The sequence below is a fragment of the Chanodichthys erythropterus genome, chromosome 8 (genome assembly GCF_024489055.1).
Source record: "Chanodichthys erythropterus isolate Z2021 chromosome 8, ASM2448905v1, whole genome shotgun sequence".
NCBI classification, from domain to species: domain Eukaryota; kingdom Metazoa; phylum Chordata; class Actinopteri; order Cypriniformes; family Xenocyprididae; genus Chanodichthys; species Chanodichthys erythropterus.
The window spans coordinates 28,060,652-28,086,226 of record NC_090228.1 but is presented as its reverse complement, the minus strand read 5'-3'; the positions used below and the strand labels follow the sequence as shown (position 1 = coordinate 28,086,226).

The 25,575-nt window shown below is 39.2% G+C and overlaps 1 protein-coding gene across 1 annotated transcript in view; it reads right to left on the bottom strand.

Moving 5' to 3' along the window:
* Positions 1 to 5,118: 5,118 nt before the first annotated feature.
* LOC137025110 (NACHT, LRR and PYD domains-containing protein 3-like) overlaps positions 5,119 to 25,575 on the bottom strand; it is a 54,913-nt gene continuing 34,456 nt past the window's right edge. Inside the window, exons 6-8 of the mRNA XM_067393142.1 lie at positions 24,772 to 24,915; positions 21,144 to 21,190; positions 5,119 to 5,678 (exon numbers count right to left, since the gene is read on the bottom strand). Of these exons, the coding sequence (XP_067249243.1) occupies positions 5,119 to 5,678; positions 21,144 to 21,190; positions 24,772 to 24,915 (751 nt within the window). The remainder of the gene's footprint in view (positions 5,679 to 21,143; positions 21,191 to 24,771; positions 24,916 to 25,575) is intronic.

Below are 25,575 nucleotides of genomic sequence, written 5' to 3'. Positions count from 1 at the left end.
GTGTAAAACGTCTGTTATCTTGGAGTAGGAGCATTCCTACTGTCTTGTGGGCTGGTAGAGGGGAAGAGGGGTTAACCAATGATTATTCTCTGGGAAGCTACCGTGTATTTTATTAAATTCCAGAGCCTCAATCCTCATCAGTCGCTGTTACAAAAGACGAAACAAAATTCACAAGACAGATAAAAAACATACTTTTATATATTTAAGTATAGGAATTAATTGTACTAGGGGGTGGAGATCTTGTCAATCCGTAGTCGTCCAAGATATATTGCAGCAGAAGATAAATTCACCCCTACATTGTAGTGAAATTTCCCGCTACAAAAACATATATCACAAATCCTGGAATAAAGATGGCAATATGGCCTCGATTTGCTTTTGATTAATAGATGCTTTGAATAATGTGTGATGGAGTGAACATGTGATATTGTGTGAGACATTTAATGACATTTTGTTTTTGTACAAAAAGATGGACATGGACTACTGTACTTTAGCTACTGTAGCAGTCCCTTAATATATGGAAATATGACACATAAGAAAGCTATTCTCAGATCAAAAAATTAAATTTTTAGTCAAAGATTTTGACATTTTTACCACTCTTTGAATTTTAATGACATTTTTTATTTACTTAAAACGTCTTGGGTTACAAGTGTAACCCTTGTTCCCTGAGTAAGGGAACGAGACGCTACATCAGTGACGTGATGGGAATCCTCTGCATTTTTGAGTTCGTGAAGCATTATTGTATCTAACCAATGAGAGAATGCGACGTCAGAGGCGGGTGATGTCACAGACCGGAACCTATAAAGCATGCCCGGAAACAAAGAATGCTAGCTTCTGTGATATGTCTGAAGTAAGCGCTCCAGGCATACTGGAGGTATGGCAACGTGACGTAGCGTCTCGTTCCCTTACTCAGGGAACAAGGGTTACACTCGTAACCCAAGACGTTCCCTTTCGTGGGAACTATCGACGCTACGTCAGTGACGTGATGGGAACGCGGTCCCAACTACGCCGTGCCTCCGAGTGCCTGGCTACTATCTTGTAACACCAAAGCACCCGGAGTTCTACTCACATTAATATTATAAAATCTGATGAAGGTGTGCTGGGATGACCATCCAGCAGCGCCACAAATATCAGCCAAGGAAACCCCTGACATATGAGCTCTTGAAGCAGCTATACCTCTAGTTGAGTATGCCCTGACATCCAAAGGGCACGGGTGCCCTAGGGCTTTATAAGTCAATGTGATGGCCTCAACCACCCATTTACTCATCCTCTGCTTGGACGCTGGGCACCCTCGACTCGGGGACCCGTAACATACAAATAGTTGGTCTGATTTTCTCCACAGGGCAGCTCTGTGAACATATGCATCCAATGCCCTCACAGGGCACAGCAGATTAAGTTTTTCCTGATCCGGTTTAGTGAACGGAGAGGTATAAAAAGCCTCCAAAACGATAGGACCTGGGACCCTAGTGGGGACCTTAGGTATGTAACCAGGCCTTGTATGCAGAAAAGCCTTAACCATGCCTGGTGCAAACTCTAAACATGATGGTAAAACTGAAAGAGCTTGAAGGTCACCTATCCTTTTCAAGGATGAAATGGCCAGTCTTCAATGTGAGCATTTTATCTGACACATCTTCCAAAGGTTCAAAGGGCGCCTCAGCCAACGCCTGTAACACAATGGCTAAATCCCAGGTCGGAGATTTTGGGCGTACTGAAGGCCTCAGCCTAAGTGCGCCACGAAGGAAGCGAATGACTAAGGGGTCTCGACCTACCGAGACACCACCCATAGGAACATGATAGGCTGAAATAGCAGCAACATACACTTTTAGTGTGGAATGAGTTAAACCTTCTGAAAGCTTTTCTTGAAGGAATTGAAGCACACAGCTGATAGATGAATGGACTGGGTCCAACCTATGATGACTACACCATGTAGAGAACACCTTCCACTTATACATATAAAGCTTCCTTGTAGATGGAGCTCTGGCCTGAAGGATGGTCTCCACAACCTCGGTTGGGAGACCAGATTCTATGAGCCTTGCCCCCTCAGGGGCCAGGCCCACAGTTTCCACATTCCTGGACGGGGATGTAAGATCATGCCGCCCGCTTGGGACAGGAGATCCTGTCTGACTGGAAGCTCCAGAGGAGAGCCGTGAAGAAGCGATACTAGGTCCGCAAACCATATTCTAGTTGGCCAGAAAGGAGCCACCAATATTAAGTCCACCCCTGCCTGACAGACTTTGTCCAGAACTCCCGGGACCAGAGAGACTGGGGGAAAAGCATACAGGCGTCGCCTCGGCCATGTCTGTATCATGGCATCCAACCCCAGGGGAGCTGGATGCCTCAGAGTGTACCACAGAGGGCATTGAGTTGACTCCTCTGTGGCAAAGAGATCGACTTCCGCTCGACCGAATGTTTTCCATATAAGCTCCACTATCCCGGAGTGAAGCTTCCATTCCCCCGGACTCGCGCTCTGCCTTGACAGAGCGTCCGCCCCCATATTCAAATACCCCGGAATATACGCCGCCCTCAGCGAGAGTAATTTCCCTTAGGTCAACAGGAGGATGAGACTGACTAATTTGCATAGTGGACGAGACCGCAATCCCCCTTGGTGATTTATGTAGGAGACCACCGTAGTGTTGTCTGTCTGAATCAACACATGATGGCCCCTGAGGTCGGGGAGGAAGTGCTTCAGAGCCTGAAACACTGCCAGCATCTCCAGCCGATTTATGTGCCAAGAGACCTGGTGTACCTCCCAAAGACCTTGAGCTGAGCGACCACTCATGATCGCTCCCCAGCCCGTGAGGGACGCATCTGTCGTAAGCATTACGTGACGACATGAAGTTCCCAACATGGGTCCCTGGGACAGGAACCAAGGCTTTTTCCACATAACCAGAGCACGAAGGCATCGCCGCGTGACTTTGATCATGCAAAAAGGATTTCCCTTCGGAGAAAACCCCTAGGTCCTGAGCCACCACTGTAGGGGTCTTATGTGCAGGAGGCCAAAAGTAATAATGTTGGACACAGCTGCCATCAGACCCAACAGTCTCTGAAACTGTTTAACAGTGAGTGACCGGCCTAACTTCACCCCATTCACGGCCCCGAGAATGGACGTCACACGAGCGGGAGACAATTGCGCCCGCATCGTGATCGAATCCCAGATTACCCCAAGATCTCCTCAAAGAGCGCTCAGCGTGAGCGCAGCGTCCTGAGAGTGAGCCTCTCACAGTGCACACAGACAGCCCCCTCGAGAGCTGCCTGTGCGTGCTCAACTCCCAGGCACTTCACACACATCTCGTGTGTATCCCCCACCACAATGAATCGCGGGCAAGGAGGTGCACACTTAGTGAAACGCTGGCTTTCTTCCGTCATTTTATATATATATATGTGTATGTGTCTTATTCACTTTGCTTTGGAAACTCTTGTCCTCAGACGAAGAGATCACTTTTGGCGAGATGGTAGACAAACAACAGTAAATAAGACAGACAAGATACAAATAGCGCTTACTGAAGACAACAGAAGCTAGCGTTCTTTGTTTCCGGGCATGCTTTATAGGTTCCGGTCCACGACGTCGCCCGCCTCTGACGTCGCGTTCTCTCATTGGTTAGATACAATAGTGCTTCACGAACACAAAAATGCAGAGGATTCCCATCACGTCACTGACGTAGCGTCGATAGTTCCCACGAAAGGGAACTATTTTTATAACAACAAAACGTTATCTTTTTACAGACAGTGGCCATCAAATCATTAGCACAAATGCATTATTTGAATGTCTGGAATCACTGTAGTTTTTTTTTTAAGAAAGGATGAAGCTTATTCAACAAGGATTAATTAAATAGATTTAAAAAAGAAAAAGACATTTCTAATGTTACAAAAGATTTGAATACTGTTCTTCAAACTTGCTGTTCTGTGAATCATCAGGTCACGGTTTCCTGTTTTCAGCACTGATAATAGCAGCTCAGAATGATTCTTGATCATCAAATCATCATATTAGATTGATTTCTGAAGGATCATGTGACACTGAAGACTGGAGGAACAGGAATAAACAGCCATTTGAAATATATTGAAATAGAAAACAAATCACAAAATTACTGTTTTGCCTTTAATGATCAAATAAATGCAATATTGGTGAGCTTAAACATAAAGAATTGTATTAATCCTTTTGAAGAGCAATATCATATCATAATGAACAAGAGCACAATAACAGAACTGATATCGGTCCTCAAAAACATGTACACAGGTTTATTTCAGTTGTTACAGGCAGTGATGAACTCAATGATAATAACTAATGAAATACAGAGTTTTAAAACATGGCAAAGGAAGAGCAGAACGAGCTGAACTCATTGTAGACGATAGCTGAAGGTTGTTACACAAAGTGTCTGTCATTCAGTTACAGACGACTGCACAAATCCAGCATACTAATGACAACATTATGAACTGTTAGCTAGAAGAAAACAACTGTAGTTTAGGCGTAAGTCAGCCGCCCGTGACGCTGAGAGTATAGTTATCTTTATGGAATAATCCACTAATGTCTGGAGATTCAGTGTGAACTAATATTCTCAGTCGCACATGCAATCGCACATGTCTGCCAAACTCATTAATATTCATGTAAGCTCCGCCTTCAGAATAGCTGTTCTCACTGTCCAATGACAGCGCGTGTTACATTCACAGTGACAGAGGATTGGCTCTTCACACTGAGGTGAAAGCTGATTGGTTGCTCCACGTGTGTCCTGACCAATGGCGTTTTTAACTCGACTGAAAAACGGATAAAGAAAAGCAATTGGCCAATGCTTTTAAAAAGAGATTTAAAATGATTTATTAATGTACGTTTAAAACATGAATCAAATAAACAGTTTTAAATGTGTGTATTTATTGATATGTGTAAAAATGTCCATTTGTGTTTGAATGATTAAATTGATGAATTGATTGTTGATGTTATTTTTCAGTGGGTTAGTGGATCTAAATCTGTAAGTGTCACTCCTGCTCCTCATAACGACACCACATGACACAATATACATGAGTTCAACATTTATTACAATATTTCAACATTTACTTCATCATGTGACTCTGAGTCATTAACACACATTTATTGTGTCCTGATATTTCAGTGTTAATGTCATGAAGAGACTAGAACAGTTTCACTGATGATCCAGGATAATAAAAACTAAACCCAGGATAGAGTGGTTGAGTGAATGTGGTCTGGACTGTGTGGATGAGGCTCATTGTGTCTTCAGAGACGCTGTAGAAGGACAGAGTTCCTGCACTGTGATCCACATACACTCCTACTCTATAGTGTTTCTCCTCATTCACTGTTCTGCTGATGATGGGCTTTACAGGGAGATCAGTCTTTATCTTATTGTGCCAGAATGAGTAACTGGAGGAAGAGCAGTACAAACTCCAGGACTGATCATTAGATCCAAACTCACACTCATCACTCCATCCATTCCTGCTGATGCTCTTATATGACACTGATATAAACACACCATATTCTCCACTGCACTCAATCTCCCAGTAACAGCGTCGATCACACACACTCTCTCTACACAACACCTGACGATAATGATCAAATCTGTCTGGATGATCAGGATACGACTGTGGTGTGCCAATGTAAGTAATCACTGTGTTCCTCTCAGACAGACGGAGGCGTTCATTCACTGTGTTCGGATCCAGAGTGATCCGATGGGAATCTGATGGAGATAAAACACATCACAATCAGGAATCTGATTTTTTTCTCTGTATTTTGTCTATATGGCTACTAGTAAATAAGTTTGTTCATGCTAGCATGTGTGGAAGTTTTTAAACCACGTGTGTTACAACTAACCACGCATTACATGATTAACGAGCAACAAAGCCTCACTTTCTTTGCAGTCACGTGAATGCTTCACTTTGCATTCAAAACCCTTTACTAACATTTTAAATACATAACAATATATATATATATATATACATTACATTGTCATATGTTCTGTCATATAACCAGTAAAACAATAAAATCACAGCACTGTAGCAAATTAGCTCAAAATAAATATGAATAATTAATCATAACCAGTTATAATTAATTATTAATATTTTAATCAGTTAATAAAATTAACTTGATGTAATAAAATTAATATTACAATCAATTAACCTGTTGTTCAATGAACACACAGTGTTAATTGTTTATTAATTCTAAGAAATGTTCATTTCCAGGTTATGGGAAATAACAATCTTATTCTACTAAAAGCCTGTAGTCAGGACCAACATGAATAGGGACTCCAGTACATGAGCACAAAACACGGACATCCTTACGTGTGACATGAACAAGACTTTATTAACTAGACTAAACACTTAAACTACTCTAACATTCACACACATACATGCATACAGTTTACCAAGAGAGAGAGAGCTAAAGCAGAGTACAGGAAGCAAGAGGTTACAGCATTGTTGGACATTCAGCAGATCAACAGCCTTGAGCAAACCATCAGTTTAGTTTTAACAGGCCCTTCTTTAACCCTCAGGGGTCTGAGGATTTTTGGGGCCCTGGGGAAGTTTTGACATGCCCTGACATTTGTGCTTTTTTCAGTTGTTCATAAACATATTAATGGAAAAAGTGTCATTACACTGTATTCAGCACAAACTAGGCTACAATAATATGTGAGGAACATGTATGTACATGTTTGTATTTTTGAAGGAATAACATTTATGCGTGGTTATTGAAAAAACAAAAAACTTAAGTCACTGAAATAAGGCCAAAAAATATATATTCAATCTTTGTTCACAAGACTTTTGGGTATTTGAGGTTGTAGACTAGAGATTTTGCTTCAAAATGAGGTAAAAATTATGCTGCCTGCTTGTTCATATAAAACAATAGAGAGATTAAAATTTTCTAAATCATCTTTGGTCAAGAAACACAGTATGCGTGGAGGCGTGAATCCTCATGTATAATGGGTGATTCTCACCTGAGAAGACAAAAGAATTCCATAAGAGCTCTAATGAGCTGCATAAATAATGAGCTCTTTCAGTCAGGTAGGCTGTGAAAAAACCTGTGAGACACTGATCATGTCTCAAGCTCATGGTGTAAATCAAACATACAGAAAAAAACAGCAACACTGTGAAATATTATTACAATTTAAAATAATTGTATTCTATTATATTCTTTAAAATATAATGTATTTCTGTGATGCAAAGTGTCTGAGCAATTATGTTACCTCTATGGCATTTCATATAGGCTTTTAGCTTAAAAGCATGCACATTTGGAGAAATACTGATGGATTCTCATATGTTTGTCAATTTTCTATACAGAGGAGTAATATTTATTCAGGATTTATTGTCATTACTATGAGTGCTGGATACTGTGTTTACAATTCATACTTGAAGCCGGAGGGCGCTCTGCCCCTTTTGTCCATAAATGCCTGAGCACTAAAGAAGAATAGGCAATCCAGGAAATAACTGAACTAACAGAGGACAGAGATCGCTAACTATGGCTATTCAAAACACTTTTCAAGACAATAAATACACGATTGAGATAATAAATGCATGTATTGACTGAATTTGCATCTGAATAGCGCTGGCTCCGTGGGCGTGGGCGCATTAGTGGATAATGAGCTGAATCACGGGCGTCTGACATGGCTCTCTTTTCATACAGATTACATAAACACAGAAGGTTTGTTTTCGATTTGACTTACACGATTTAAAACCTGATATTTCAACGTTTTTTTAGACACAAGTCTAATTTTTTGTGATTAGTATTCACTAAGTTACAGTTCATTTTCTGAGAACTATCAGATTGGACTTTGTTCAGAGGGAGAGGAGAGATCACGCATCATGTTAGTTTTCTTTATTTTACAAAAAGCACAACATTTTGTTTTTACTCTGAGTGTACACAAATAAAAGAAAATATTCCACAGATTAAAATGGTGTATAACTCTTAATTGTATGTGCAACATTGACAGAGTATTTTGAGTCTCTTTCACACTGGTTAGAAAAAAAATGCGGTGATCACGCCGGCGTGACCGCCGACCCCAGAGTGTTAAAAGGGGTAAGGATACTCAATGTATCAAATAATGAGACTAAGTTTGATACTTGCATGTCTCTCCAAGTTGAATTAAAACTGTCCTGATGCAATTTGTGGAGGCTCCCGTTGAATCTTTGCTGATATTGTCTTGATGAAAGAGAACCGGTTGGATTCAGAGGATCTTTGGTGAATGGAAGGTCTAGGCCGAGGCCTGGCACAACCTTGGGGTTCCTTAGAAGCTTCTAGCTTCTTAAAGCATCATCTTGACGTCAGCATTCATCAGTAAAAGAGAAGAAGAGGAGGAAGAGCAGGAAGAGAGGTTTGAATTTGTGATCAGTGAATATAAGGGGTGAAGATGTCACACCCTCTTGAGGTGTCTGAGCCAATAAGGAGTTTCCCTTTCAGAGGGAAGTTTAACGAGTCTTTGATCTGTAGCAAGATATTAGCATAAGACACTGGATTGGATGAATGAGAGAATAACCTTCTAGATCCTTATAATACTAACATGTCACAGAGTTAGTAACATGTAACATAAATTACTAAATAGGAAATGAAAGTTGGAGTCCGTAGATACCAAACATGCTGCCAATGTGATCTCAGTTAAACAATACATTTGCAACTATGGAACATTAACACCAAAATAGTTCAAAAGAGAGAATTAATACATAGAATAAAGCCTATAAAAGGAAAGTCATGAGATGGGAAAATTGGGTACATGTTTATACATTTCCCAAGTGGTTATATAGAGAATACATAGGATTAAGAGAGTTTATTTGTCCTTCTCAGGAAGAATGACACTACAGCATTCTTCTGGATCATAAAAGTACCATATAACTGTAACAGGACACCTAGTTGTGCCTGTGTGCTAGCTACACTTGGGATGTTGGTTGCAGTTTTAGGGGGATGAGTTCAGAGAACTTTGATAGTGAGAGTGAGTTTATGGGTAATTCATTAAATACAATGAATAATTGTGTGGCTGATTGGTCCAGACGCTACAGCACAATTTACTTGCCTTAAACAACTCAGTAGGAATTATTAGTATTATTGTAATGATTGTTTTTGCTGTTACATTTATTGCCAGACTTTAATATGTGAATTATTTTATCAGAAAACTGAACTCATTTAGCGTTGTCAGGCTTTTATTTGTGCTTAACGGATTAAACAGCGGAGCTGCGCATTCAGGTTTATGGCTGCTGTAAATGTCACCTGACACAAGATGGCGCTGTTTTCAACACTCTTGATGCTCTGAAACTTTTTTCCCCGAAACATTCAGAGAAAAGCTTCAAAGATTTAAGAGCTCATTTCTCCATCCCTACTCTAGTTTAGGCCTTTGGCAAATGTTTCAATCAAGTTTAGCTGTTTTAGAGAGTGTTTAAACATGTTGAGCTTGTTTTGTTAAATCTGTAATGTCATTTTTTATGTGTGGAAAAAGCGACGAAACTAAACTATCCAATGGGTGCATCCAGCCATGCACACACATACACACCTTTATTTATTCTCATTCTCTCTTAATATATCATGAGTGTACGCAGATAGATTTTAATAATCAATGTAAAAAATAAAAACGGCATTAATTAGCGTCTCTCAGTGCGTACAGCTGCAGGCGCCACTGCATCATGTGACCCTTACAAAGCTGGATGTTGGTATTCAGATACTCAGATGTTCAGCCACAAATCTTTTCATCATTTATTATTTAAAGCGTTATTAAAGTGAAAACCATTATAATAATTTAACACCACAGTGTGTGTTACTGGTTCACAGGGAGTGTGTTTCTATAAACACATTTTGATTTCAGTTTTTGTCTTGTGATGATTCAAGGCGAGTAATTAGAAACCTTTATTTCTTCAGATATGAATCAAGTGCTGATTCAGCTGTAAAGACTATAAAGTCATTATTTAAATCAATGTTAGTTTAATGTGTTCAATAAGAGTGTAGAGGTCAAAGTTCATCATGCTGAATTCAACCATAAAGCATCATAAAGCACAACTGTGTCATCATTCAGCTCAGATCAGTTCAGTTCAGTTCAGTGTGAAATCACTGAATGATCCTCAAAGTTCATCAATGATCAGCTTCATTCAGCTATGAGCAGCTCTACAGAAAGAAACTGTGTCATCATTCAGCTCAGTTCAGAGTTCATTCAGTTCAAGATCAGGACTGATGGAGTTCATCAGTTATCAATCAAACCTGAATAAGCTCTTATGAAGCGTCACTGATATCACTCAGATCAATATAAGAGTCTTTTAAACTCCAGCCGAGCTCAAGATCACAGTGGCATTGAGAAAAAGATGTTCTGATGCTGGTTTAAGAGTCAAAAGTGATGCTGAAGATGTTCCTGAAACTCAACTATTGTGAGAAATCTCTCAAAGCCTCCTAAAGAGTGTGTGTGTTACTGCCCCCTAGAGGAACATGATGAAGCTGATCTGACTGAGACTGATACTCAAACATTAACACATTCATACAGTGTTCAATCTCATCTTCACAGGGAGTGTCTTGATACTCGCACCTGAAAGATCATCTACATTCATATATTTATGTCGTTTGTAACTCAGGATTAACCCTAAACCATGTGACGTGAGTGACACAAACATTTGAGAGGCTGTGGGGAGAGGCAGGGGAAGTTTGGCTCTCATTTCTCGGTTTCATGTTGAAAGTTGTGAATATTTAGATATATTGACTTTGTTCATAAATGTGTTCATCTTACGGGCAGCATTTAAAACAGCATGAAGTGTGAAATCTACTGACCTTCTGATAAAAGTTGATATATTTCACATATTTACCATATCTGGAGGGGATTTACATGTTTAAAAGCTGTTGTTGAGTGTTATCTTATTACGTTTATGTTGAAGTTTCATGAATTTAAAATGATTAGCCTGTAAATGTTTGTTTCACCCGCGTCACGTTGCCCGTTTGGGGTATAAATCAGCTGAAAACACAACGCTTGTTTGGCAATGCGTGTCACAACATTATAGCCAGATTTATTCTCTCATAACTTCAAACATTGAACAATAACTATAATGCCTATTTATGAATATATTGTATAATATCTAATACGCAAGTTTCTAGGCCCTATAAATGATCAATATGACCAAAACTTTGCTGAAAAACTTGTTGTTCATGTAATGATATGAACTCAAGTATTGTTGATCATTAATATCATTAGTTATCATTTGTTAAATATGGTTCTTGTGTTAAATGAATATGAAAATATATTTGTATATAGTGCTGTGCAATGATGCCAAACATCACTTAGACCTGCAGACGCTGGCGGGTGACGCTAGAGGGCGATCGAGAGCCGCAGGACAGGAGCTTCATTTACAAATGAAGAAGTCACTGAATAACTCATTCCTTGCTCTGTTTGTGTGTTTTTACAGGTAAGATGAGCGATGTGGCATCACAGTGTCTGTTTATACGATAGTTATATGTCTTAGTTTGATGAACTTGCATATTAAATCGATAAATTTATCCGCATCATTCTCTGGTTTTTCGGTTGGTGACAAATTTGAAAAAAGATGTACTAAATAATTTAATAAGTGATAATATTTATAATAAAACATTAACTTTATTTATTTAGTTAAAAGAATCATTAAATTCAGTTTTTCATGGTCAATTATAGGCGGTTTCATAGTTCCCCTCTCCTGATTGGTGCATTTCACACAAACGCAAAGTTTGATTTGTCAGTTCTTGTTAGCCCCGCCCAGGATGTAATGGTAGATTTGTGGAATCAAAATGTAAAAATTGTAAAGCAAATATCAATCAGTCGATGCTTTGAAAGCCTAATTTGGATATATATTTGGATATGTACTACTGCTGCAAGAAACCAAGCAATGAAACCGCGCAGTTCTCATAACACACAATAACAGACTATTATGATGTTTACCCAGAAGCCCCGTTGTCTCAGAGTAATACTGCAGAAGGACATGCAAAGGCAAGTGCAAACATTAGTGTATCTGTCGCAGCTACAGAAACTGTACTGTTACATATATATATATATTATATTAGAATTCACACAAAAATGGTTATTAACATACACCTGATATAGACGCCTGATTTATGAGTGTTTTCCCCATTAATTGTAGTGTGACATCATGAGTCAACGATAGGCGTGTTTGAGATGCGCTCAGCTTCCTGAAGTGTAGGAGAGAGTAGCGGCTGCAGTGAGGGAGGAGTGAAAGAAGTGCAGGACAGACGGACAGTTCTCCGTTCTCCTGGTGGATCAGAACCTACGAGATCAAACAAGCCTGTAGTTTTCACGTGACGTCACGGCCTGAGGGGAGCGCCCCCTCATGGGCAAAACAATGCTTTCAGGCTGCCAGTCATTTTTACCAGGTTTGTAGTAAAATATAATGTAGTAAGACAGTGATATTGAAAGACCAGATTCATTATACACCTTTATTGATTATGCATACTTTGTACAGTCAAACAAATGAACACAGAATATTAATGCAACACGAGGTTTCTCGTTAAGGGTTATTCTCCATTGAAAACCATTATAAAGAAAACGGGTTCATATTCTGGGCTCATCTGCTCACCTGTATATAGTGTGATCATCAAAAAGGGTTAAAATGAATTTGATCTTTTAATATCACTCTTTTAGCACATTAAGGCACTTTAAGGGTGGGTTGATTCTTCAGTCTGGAGTCGGTTCACCCTCCGCCTGTGCTGCTTGATCATCCCTTTAACTCTAACGCTCTTTCTGCAGTTAATCTGTGTTTAAATTAAGTGGTGATTTAAAATTAAACCCAGATCAACAAATCCTTGACTTAATTTAATCCTTAATGGTGCATTAACTGTGTTCTTCACTTTAGCTTTTTTTAAAATCGTCCCGCTGTTTTTAGTGACTGAAATCACTGCAGGTGCTGCATATGGATCACAAGAGCCCAAAACTCACATCTTGTTCTCATATTTTTGTTTTTAAGAGGGAAAATTGACAGGCTTGAGCTGCGGTTACATGGCTGTTTTGGCAGAGACAGTCACGTGACTGAACACTATCAGTTTCAGTAAATAATTATTTTTAACGTCACGCAAGTCACATTATAACAACAGTCGTATGGCCTGCCCTGACTGAAAACTTTGACTTTTCACAACGGTTTGTAGTACCCAGGTGAAAAAAAAGGATACTTGAGTGCATTAAAAAAAACAAGTACATTTGTAGTACATTGTTTATTTTGGTGCTAAATAAAAGTGTCACTATAGTTATACACTATAAATACACTAATTTAAAGTATATTTGTACTTCATTAGTACTTCACTGCACTTGGAAAAGTATACTATACCACTACTACTTAAATTGATTTTTAGAGCATTGAAATAAAGTATACTACCTCAAAAATATACAGAGGAGTTTTATTAGTGTATTTGTTAAAAGTGTGCTTTGAATGCTTTAAAATTATTTCAATCTTAGTAGACATTTATGTAGTAATCCTGAGTTTAAATGAAATTAATTTTATTACAAATATATTACTAATGTTGTAGTTATAAGTACATTTTCCCAACTGTGGTACTTAAGTACACTTCATATAAATGCACTAGAACTAACACTTCAAATGATTTTAAGTGTAGTCAGATAAAGTAAACCAAATATACAGTGTTTTATAAGTGCATTACTTAAAAGTGTGCTTTGAATGCTTTATATATAAAAATCCAGTAGAATTTTATGTACTGTCACTTTATTAAATTTCTAAATAGTTTACTACAAGTAAATTGGTAATAAATACATGTTTCGATACACTTTTAAAAAATATGCTAAACACAAGTATATTTATAGTGAAGTTAGTGTATTTACAGAAAACATATAGTTATGTTACTCTTACTTAAAGTATTTTTTATGTGTACTTTAAGAAAATAGCAAAAGGATTCAGCTTTAAGTGGGTTTAAATGTACTTAATAATCATGTGTAGGCCTACTGCAATATAGCCTATTTTAATATTTATATATTTAGAATTTTAATATATTTTTCAAAATAAATACATTTTGAAAAACATTTTAACATTTACAATGTACCAACTTAATGTATTATAAACATTTGTCAACTATTATGAAGCATTGCCATAAGCATATTTAAAATGAATATGTTGTTCAGTTTTACTTATTTGTACTTGTTAAAGGTTATGCTGCATAAAAGGCTGTTGTCCATTACATGATATGTTAATTGTAATAGAGTACTACTGGAATTCCCACAAGGATTTCAACATATTATTTGAAATAAATAAATTTTCCAAAGATGATTAAAAAAAAAAAAATCACTATATATTTACTTGTGTTTAAATTTAATCAACACGTGTAACACACGTGACGAAACCTGATTGGTTCCAAGGCTCTGATTGGTTCTTATGATAATGAGCTGCAGCCTCTCACCTGTTTACTAGATATGCTGAGCAAACAAAGCCTGTGTGGCTTGAATGTTAATGGAAGACTAAATTTAAACTGTTCAATTATACAGGGTGCTTCTCAATATCCCTCCTCGTCTCCTCGCTCCTCCATCCTCCATCCTATGACCCGGAAAACGATCAAGCTCAGTCATCTTGAAGGGCATCTCTATTCTCTAATCGCACCGTGAGGAGGTGAGGAACGAGGAGAGAGGAGGCTTCCTGAGGAGTCATGAGCGAGGATACACAGCTGCATCCTTTGAGGAAGTCTTTCTCGTCGAGAAACCTGACGCACGCATACATTCTCCTCCCCCTTCATATCTGTCACAATAATTTAAATTTAAATAAACTTTATACCTCATATATTTCAATGGGGCTTCTTGCTTTATTAATATTTATTATAATTTTTTTAAATAACCAAACTTTAATAACATATGGATAGATCCCTGGAGTGCAGCTGATGACACTTTGAAGTGACGCTAAAGGGAGCGAGGATATATCATTTCACTTGATTCAATTCCTCCGTCCTCGCTTCTTTTCCTTGCATCCTTCCCTCGCATCCTGAAGGGGTGGAGCTAAGACGCGAGGAAAGGAAGCAAGGAAAGGAAGCAAGGAAAGGAAACAAGGATGCGAGAATAAGAATTGAGAAGCACCCATAGACTAGAGCAGGGGTCGGCAACCCAAAATGTTCAAAGAGCCATATTGGACCAAAAAAACAAAAAAATCTGTCTGGAGCTGCAAAAAATTAAAAGCCTTATATAAGCCTTATATGAAGGCAACATGGGGATTTCATGAAAATATCTCAGTTTTTCTTTTGTGTGGCTTTTGGAACCCCGTTATTTTGTGACTCCAGGTAAGATTTGTATTTGATTAAATTTATTTTTCTGTTCCAGTCGTAGTTTTGATACAAAGTGTAACAGCGCCTCTTTTTCAATGCAGCTACATTCAATCTGACCAATCAGACGCGATCAGATGAAGATGCTGCAGTTTTTAGTTGCTGTTTGTATAAAGAAGAGTGTTTTAATGTCGTATCACCTCTGTAATAAAGAACTCTTGAACCCATAGTGTACTACAAGTGTTAATTAAATACATGTTTTAAATACAGAGATAGAATATTAAAAGCACATTTAAGTTCATATTTCATGCTGTCTCAAAATAGCACAGTTGAGTACACTTAAGATCATCTTAAGAACATCTAAGAAGTACTAAAGAAGAGCTTTTAGTACATTAAGTACAAAATAAGTGCACGAAAATAGAGCACTTTAAGTACATTATAGATGTGTACTAAGTGTACTAAAATAAAGTGTATTTTACTGTATTTAACTCTTTTTTTTCTTATGGAATATTGTAGTATTTATCATCAATATTTATTCGTGCACTTCATTATTATTTTTGTGCCCTCGTAATCTTTAATCAAAAACATGAACCTCCCCCTCTAATCGACTCGTCGTCTCTTCCTGTCACATGCTGTGGCTCGAGGGCGGAGCTATCCAGTGACGTCAGGGGAAATGCTGTCACTGTCATTGGGGTGTAACATGTTATATCCAGATATGACAGCGCTACTGCTTCACACATCACCACAGATGAGCTCGTATCAAGAGATTTATTTTATTTGTAACTTCAGTTTAGTTATAAAGATATTTCACAAAGAAATGTGCAGAATTTTGTGTGAGAAATAATAAAAAGACATTTTCTCATTTAAATCTCATTTTGTTAGTAAATAGTGAGAAGATCAAATCGTGAAACCAGTATCGTGAATCGTATCGAATCGTGAATTGGAGTGAACTGTTACATCCCTAGTGTTTTGTTTTTCAGATAACCGATACCAATCAAAATAATGGATGAAACTCTGAGCCAGCATCTGGTGGACCTGTCGTCCCGAAACACATAAAGCCCGTCGATTCATTCTCTTGCGGTGAACCATATGTGAGACATAGTTGGAAGAAATCCGGCGGTCACGTTTCACATTCACCTGGCTTCAAACGGCTGCTAAAGACTTAAATAAATAAATACTTTGCCCAGGATGCGCTCCTGAAACTGTATTTTAAAGTTCAGGAACAGCAGTCACAGAAGCTTTCTCAGATAACACTTCTGATCTATAGGAGCCCTACATCAGTCTCACCATTCATTTTATTGATGGCTGGAGCTGAAATCCACTTGTCTGCAAACCAGTTAACTCACTCTCCGAATAAACACACCGGGGAGATCATCGCAGATGTTTCTTGGAGTTTGAGAGCTGAGCAACAAGTTTGCACCGCAGCTGATAACAGGAGCAATATTGTCAAAGCGCTGAACTGAATAAGTGCACAAGGCTGCAGTGTTTCAGCATCGCCTTCATCTCTGGTGTTTTACTATGATAGGATCATGTTTGGATTTGTCCTGTGTATGTTGCTGTGAACTTTAGTAAATATGCAGGTCAAGGTTGGTTTAGGGTTTTTTGGCATCTCCATGTGGTCCTGTTCAGTGTCGCACCTTTACTCGTCTAAAATGTACTATACACTATACACTGTGAATTCACAAACGTGTTTTGCAGTGATTTTTTTATGGTGCTTTGAAGTACATAAATGTATAAATAATATGAAGTCATTTGGTTATTTGGTGTCCTTTTGGAGTCTGCAAATATCCTTTTTTTGGAAAGACACCTAAATTTACCTTGAAAAAAGCGGAAAAATACAGTTCCCTTTCGTGGGAACTATCGACGCTACGTCGGATGACATGAAGGGAGCCCTCTGTATTTTGTGTTCGTGAAGTCCCTCTGTATCCAACCAATGAAAAGACGCGACGTCAGAGGCGGGTGACGTCACGGATCAGGAAGCTATAAAGCACACCTGAACACAAAGCACGCCAGCTTCTGTTGTCTTCAGCAAGCACTCTCTGTATCTTGTTTGTCTTATTTATTGTTGTCTGTCTGATACATTCACACGGTGATCTCTTCGTCCGAGGACAAGAGTTTCAAGCACAATATATATAAGACACAGTTATTATGGTGGAAAAGCAGCAATTTAGAAAGTGTGCTCCTCCCTGCCCACGCTTTATTGTGGTTTGGGATACACACGACATGTGTGTTAAATGCCTGGGGGTTGAGCATGCACAGGCAGCTCTCAAGGGAGCCATCTGTGTGCATTGTGAGCGGCTCACCCTCAGAGTGCTGCGATCGCGTCAAGCGCTCTCCGAGGAGGGCGCCGAGGCGAGTGTTCCCCGCGGGTCTGGTCCCGCTGCTGCCGAGGCACAGCGTAGGCTGCACTCGTGGGGTTCACAGATGGATCTAGCGGAGGGGGAAGAGACGGGCTCTGCCTTATCGCTTCCCATACCCGCTAGACCCAGTGTCTCTCCTTTGGCGGCGGAAGCACACGTAGCGGTTTCTTCCCCCCGAAGAGAGACACCGATGCTCAATATATCTTCCTCCGAGGAGGTTGATGTAGAGAGCGTCGATGATGAACCGCCATCAGCAACACCAGCTTATGAGAAGCTATTAGAGGTGGTGACCAGGGCTGTTGAAAAGTTAAATATCGAATGGCCCACGGAGAAATCTGAGTCCAGAGTTAAAAGCAAACTGGATGAACGCTTTCTTCCCCCTCGGTCACTGCCTCAGCGCCGGGGTCTGCCGTTCTTTCCCGACCTCCATGCCGAGGTGTCGAGGTCGTGGAAGAGACCCGTGCAGTATCGGCTGTACAGCCCGCAGACTGGTGGGTCTGATGGCAGCTGCGTCCAACGTTATTACTTTTGGCCTTCTGCACATGAGACCCCTACAGTGGTGGCTCAGGACCAAGGGGTTTTCCCAGGACCATCAGCGCTCCTGGCACATAAATCGGCTGGAGATGATGGCGGTGTTTCTTGCATTGAAACACTTCCTCCCTGACCTGAGAGACCATCATGTGCTGGTCCGTACAGACAACACTGCTGTGGTCTCGTACATCAACCATCAGGGGGGTTTGCGGTCTCGCCCATTATCCAAGTTGGCCAGTCGCATCCTCCTCTGGTCCCTCGTTGAGAGCAGCTTACATCCCCGGGCGGTTGAATGTGGGAGCAGACGCCCTGTCGAGGCAGGGCGCGAGACGGGGGGAATGGAAACTCCACACCGAGGTGGTGGAGTTGATATGGAAAACTTTCGGTCGAGCTCAAGTCGATCTATTTGCCACAGAGGAGTCAGCTCAGTGCCCCCTGTGGTACTCACTTCAGCACCCAGCACCTCTAGGGCTGGATGCCATGCTACAGACATGGCCGAGGCTGGTGGTGGCCCCTTACTGGCCGACCAGAATATGGTTTTCGGACATAATGTCTCTACTGCACGGCTCTCCCTTAGAGCTTCCCCTCAGGCAGGATCTCCTGTCTCAAGCGGGCGGCACGATTCTCCATCCCCGCCCAGAAATGTGGAAACTGTGGGCCTGGCCCCTGAGGGGGCAAGGCTCATAGGAACTGGTCTCTCAACCGAGGTTGTGGAGACCATCCTTCACTCCAGAGCTCCCTCCACGAGGAAGTTGTACTTATCTAAATGGAAATTGTTTTCTGTGTGGTGTGAACAGCATAATTTGGACCCGGTCCATTCTTCAGTCTCAGACGTGCTTCGGTTCCTTCAGGAAAAGTTCTCGGAAGGTTTAACCCCTTCCACGCTGAAAGTATATGTGGCCTCTATTTCGGCTCATCATATCCCTATAGGGGGCTCCTCGCTGGGTCAAGACCCCCTAGTAGTATGCTTCCTTAGTGGTGCAGTCAGGTTGAGACCTGGGGTTGGGACCTCGCTATTGTGCTCCAAGGGCTGGCTGAGGCTCCCTTCGAGCCAATAGAGGAGGTGTCAGACAAGTTCCTGACACTTAAAACCATCTTTCTCTTGGCCGTCTCTCCTCTGAAGAGAATTGGTGATTTACAAGCGCTGTCAGTCGCTCCATATTGTCTTGAGTTCGCGCCTGGTATGGTGAAAGCCTTTCTGCATACCAGGCCGAGCTATGTTCCAAAGGTTCCGACGAGGGTCCCAGGCCCCATTGTACTTGAGGCTTTCTGCCCGCATCCTTTTGTGAATTTGGATCAGGAAAGGAAGAATCTGCTTTGCCCTGTAAGAGCTTTAGATGCGTATGTTCACAGAGCTGCCCTGTGGAGAAAAACAGAACAATTGTTTGTATGTTATGGGTCCCCTAAGAAGGGGGGCCCAGCATCTAAACAGCAGATGAGCAAGTGGGTGGTCGAGGCCATCTCACTTGCGTATGAGACGGTGGGGCGCCCATGTCCTCTGATGGTGCGTGCTCACTCCACGAGAGGTATGGCCGCGTCCAGAGCTCTCCTATCTGGTGTCTCTATGGACGACATTTGTGGTGCGGCTGGATGGTCATCCCAGCACACCTTTATCAGATTTTACAATCTTCCCCTTAACATCACTCCGGGGGCCAGGGTGCTACAAGATAGCAGCCAGGCACTCGGAGACACGGCGTAGTTGGGATTGCGTTCCCATCACGTCATCCGACGTAGCGTCGATAGTTCCCACGAAAGGGAACGTCTCGGGTTACGAGTGTAACCCCTGTTCCCTGAGTAAGGGAACATCAATATTTGATTTTTTTTTAAAATTTTGTTGATTTAAGTAGCAAATGAGAATCGATTAAATTAATGTTTGTATTTTCAGACAGGTCATTTAGGTCTTCTAAATGATTTTCAGTTCTGTTGAAGGTAATTCAAGCAACAGTTTTTCAATAACGGGTGAAGATGTAAAAGTATGGTATTTGGGGTAAAAAGGCACCATAATTAACATGATAATGAATAGTTTGCTGACTTTTTCATTTGTTGTGACATGGAGTGAGATGGCGAATATCATTTATCAAATTGGGTATCCATATTAGAGACAATACCCATATTTATAATGAAACAGTCATATTTAAAAAATATTATATTAATCATATAATACAGTATAATTTATTGTTACTACATTAATTTAATCTGCTTCGACACAATCTGCATTGTAAAAAGTGCGATATAAATAAAGGTGACTTGACTTAACTACTATAAATCTATATTAATATTATGGAATCTCATTCAATGTTTTCAATGCTTTACTTTTTAGAGTAATTTTGTTTCTGTGTTTTCAAAATATATTGTTATATTAACATTATTAACACTAGTTTAATAACAGTATATTTATTGAACAAAAATTAATTCTTCTGTTTTTTAAAATAAACAGAAAATAGTACAAACTTTGCTAAAGTGATTCTTTTGAACAAGTATTTACTTTCACATTACTAAAAACATTATTTTAGCTAAAGTATCTGTATGAACACTGTGTGCCTTTTACCCCATGTGTGTCCTCACCACCTCATACATCTATAAGATTTTTAAACAAAATTAACCACTTATTTTCACACAAAATCTGCTGCTCCATCAATATTCAATACAAACATATATATTTTTCCTCTAATCATCTACTTTGAGAATAGCGAAAAATCCATTGTCCATTGTACCCATATATATATGTGTGTGTGTGTGCGTGTGTGTGTGTGTACTTGTTTTTGTGAAATATCAGGACACAAATGTGTATAATGACATGGGTATGACATGGGTATTACAAAAAGAGGTGAAATATGAGGACATTCAGCATGTCCCCACTTTTCAAAAGGCTTATAAATCACACAGAATGAGTTTTTGTGACAAAGTAAAAGTGTGCACAGTTTCCTGTGAGGGTTAGGTTTAGGGTTAGGGGTAGTGTAGGGGGATAGTAAATACGGTTTGTACAGTATAAAAACCATTACGCCTATGGAATGTCCCCACATTTCACAAAAACAAGTATGTGTGCGTGTGTGTGTGTGTAGACATACATTTGTGCAGTCCTGCTCTAATCCTGAACTCTCCTCCATGATCCACACTGCAACAGAAACATAGTGTCAGTAAATACACATTTAATCAGTGAACTCACACACTCACACACACACACACACACACACACACACACACACACACACACACACACACAAAGCATCGTACATTATTATCAGTGTAAAATTATATTTGTGTATGACTAACCCCAACACACACCAGATAAAACACTTTTCAGGTCCTATGCTGAGAGAGAGCCTACTAACCTACCGCTTCAGTGAGCTCAATTATAGTAACGCAGCATATTTTTTATGTCAGTAACGGTAATGCCGCTGTAACAGGAGAAAAAGTAATTTGTTTGATTACTCGTTACTAAAAAAGTAACAGCATTAACGCTGTTTATTTATAACGCCATTATTCCCATCACTGACCATTATAAAGCTTAGAGGAGCCAGGTTATTTTTAAATATAACTCCGATTGTGTTTGTCTGAATAAAGATAGTCATATACACCTAGGATGGTGTGAAGGGTGATTAAATCATGGGATAATTTTCATTTTTGAGTGAACTAACCCTTTAATTGACAATAATGACCCTGGAATGAGTTTTATTTAACATAAAACACAACACAGGTAATCATAAAAATTGTCCTTATGAAGGTAAAAAAAGCCCCTGGAAATCAATTGCAAGCAGCTCCTCAATGGAAAAGTTCATGTATGACCCTGGCATAGGGTAAGGTCTGGCAGTAGTAGTTTGTACTCCCACCAGGTTCACACATACTCTGTCTGCAGTGTGTATGTGGCACATATTTCTCCGGTGCCCATATTAACAGGATAGAGCACTTGGATGCGGTCCAGCAATGCATTTCAGGAGTGTTGCATCTGCAGCAGTGCAGCGATCATTCACGCACGAGTCTATTTTTGCTGTGCTACACACACTGAATTAAAGCGACAGTACATTGTTCGTCCTCAAAATCAACACAGATTGATGTCAGAATGTAGTAACCTCACCATAAATGCATTTAATTCAATTATACTACTGTTTTTCACAGTCATCTTTTTACTTTAAGCCTGGGGTAAAGCAAAGAAAAGCAAAACACTTGCCATGAGTAGCAAAAGTAACTAACGTGGTCAAAATTATATTAAAAGTTTGTTTTTTTTTATGTGAAATGCACTGCACAGTTTGTTATGTTATGTCAAGGCGAGGGCCTTACATCTTCGCAAAAAGTGATAATCATGTGACAGGCTGGTGTCTGAGAACTACATAAAAACAAGGCTGTACAATAAATGTCACTCAGTTGATTATTGAAGTATAGAAACAAATTTCTGCATGACCGGTGAGACATTTTATATAGCCTAAGATTTAAATGCTAAAGAAAAGGCATGGGAGGCGTGTCATCAGCCATTGGTGTGGATGGTAAGTTATTTTGGGGCGGTTTCCCGGACAGAGATTAAGCCTAGTCCAGCAATAAAATGGCTTTTTAAGACAGAATAACAGAAATCTGCTTTCTCTGTCATGGTTTAAAATAGTCCTAGACTTAGTCTAGTCCAGAGTTTAATAAGCTGATTTCCTGGAGGAAGACTAGAGCTACTCCAGGACTAAACTGAGGCTTAAATTAAACCTACCAGGAGGAGGTTTAACTTCAGATTAATGTTGTGTTTCAAAGAAGACACATGTATTTCTTATATATATATATATAAATATATAATTTTTTTTTATTTTTTTTTGGGTGCTGTTCACTTTATTTAAACAATTTATTTTGATTTAACAGCATTGTTTCTGGTTCAGATTTGATTTCTTCCTGTTAAATTGACTTGAAATGGTTACTAGATCTCACTTGATGTTTTCATATTGAAATAACATGTTTCAGTCACTAACCCAATCAAACAGGACTTTCACTTCCCATCATGCTTTGCACTAAGATGAAGTGGGATTAATTAAATTAATTAATTAATTAATCAATTAAATATTATGTTGTTTATATTTTTGTTTTTAAATATGAATAAGTCCATGACACAGAAGCTGCAGATCAGTAGCACACTGCAAATGCGTAATATGTGAAAGCACAATGGCGCGTGCTGCTTCTGAGACACATATGTACTGCAACATGCAACACATACACACTGCAGAACGGAGTACGTGTGAAGCTGGCGTTAGATGTAAATTTTAGAAAGGAAAAAATAAACTCAAATGTTTTTGGGGATTTTTGTTGATTGGGGGTTAAGGCCCCGATATACTTCAAACGTTCTTTTTCGTTCTACAGTTAGGGGTAAAACAAAGTTTGAAATGCGTGTACAGCGATATACTGTAAACTAACATCTGACACCGCCCACACTGCTGAAAGCGATGGTTAGATGAATATGTAAATATGTGCTGTGCACTTTCTTCTCAGTGACAAAATAAACTCAACAAAAATGAGAAAACAGCAAGCATAACATGGGTATGTTAGCACCAGCTCTGCAGATTAGCACTCCAGTCACGTCATGTTTATATAGCACTTTATTCAGTAGATTGCTTAAAATCAAACAGCTTTACAGTATCAAACATGTAAAAAAAATTAGGCACTAACAACGTTTTTCAAGCAGAACTTAATTTTGTACTATAAAGTGGCTTTCCAGTTTGTTTTCACCCACAGAGCTCTTACCTCGATTAACTCAAACACACGAAATGAGTCAAAGACACGTCCCACGCGAGTGAAGGTGGAGCTTCGGCGCACACCTCCTATTACGTTATCATCACTGACCAATGGTAGTACGAAGGTGTTTTGCAGCTGGAGCGAACTTTTCCTGAATGTTTGCTTTGGCAATCCGTTTCAAACTTCCAAAAAGTACACAAAACAATCTTCATTTTGGCCTGATTTTGTTCGAAATGACGTCACATCAGTTTGTTCTTTGATTTCATTTGAAGTATATTGGGGCCTTTAGGTGCCTTGGGTGCCTCAAGGGTACCTAATTTCCTGCCAGTATTGAGAATCAAACCCTAAAACTTTGGGGTTACCATTTGTGGCTTAACGGTGACAAAGCTCGTGAACAATAGCAGAGACGCCTCAATAATCAAGCGAGTAGCCGACTGGAATTAGCAATGTTACTTTAGAGTTTTAATGTTTTATATTTTAACCATTTAATACTTTCCTGCTTCAAATGTTTGTAATTTATTTTAAATTTACAAATTTAACATAAACACTATACAACTATATCCAACAGTTAGATGTGGTCCTGGGATCCAATTGGCTAAGAGTCTTGGATACTGGATTCAACTGGGTAAAAGTCAGATTTGGACTGAAAGTCTGAACGTAGCCTTTGATGAGCAAAAAGATGTTGGATCAATGTTGGTCGGAGATCAACATTGTTTCGATGTGAAACATAGATCTGCAGTGAACAGCAGGAGTTCATCACTAATTCTCAATCCTCACTCAATCATTTAATTATCTTATTAGCTTCAACACTGTTTTAGTGTTACTCTTTTACTCTCTGTATACTGGACTCATATAGACTCAGAGCAAGTGATAATTTTGAGGATTTTACTGTGCTCCTTTATTGCCATGCAACTCTCTAATTTATTTTTATTTATTATTATTATTATTATTACATATATGTTAATTAGATGTATTCATCCTTCATGCTTAACATACTTGACTTTGTCAGCGAGTAGCTTCACTCCTGAGTCTCCTGGGTGATTGTAGCTCAGATCCAGCTCTCTCAGGTGTGAGGGGTTTGAACTCAGAGCTGAAGACACATAACCACAGCCTTCCTCTGTCACCATACAGCCAGACAACCTACAAACACACAACAACAATCCACATCACATTAGATTATAAGTCAGATGTCACTAACACAGTCATTTGGGTGGTAGCTGTTATTTTCTGTAGCTTCAGTCTCAAAAGTAACAAAAGTGAAGTCAATAGAAACATTTATACTCCAGTAAAGTAGAAATATACTTAAAAACAGTAATAAAGTATTTCAAAATTATCACTGGACACCAGTGGTCTTATTTAAATGATCTCTCTGTCATTTCCTAAAAAAATCATTGTGTTCAATTAGCATTATCAGGAAGAAAGAAATATTCCCCCAAACATTGGACATTATATCTTGCATTTAAATGGAAAGTAATAGTGAAAGAAAGAATTAAAAAAAAAAAAAAAAAAATTAAAACAACATTTCTAACTTTGTTACTAAAAATATGAAGGCGCTTGCAGATTCTCACACACACACTTTAAAACATGACAATGAGATGTTCACTTTCAGGTCAAAAACTCACTGTCAATCAAAAACTTGCTGTCAACCCTGCCCACATGAGTGATTTGTACCAGTATGGCACAGTTAATTATTTTTTCCAATTTCAAAGAGTTTTCTCATTAATATTTAATTTATATTTTTATAAGTTTATTGAAAAGTTAGTCAAAATATTTGCCACAAATCTAATTCCATATTTGTCA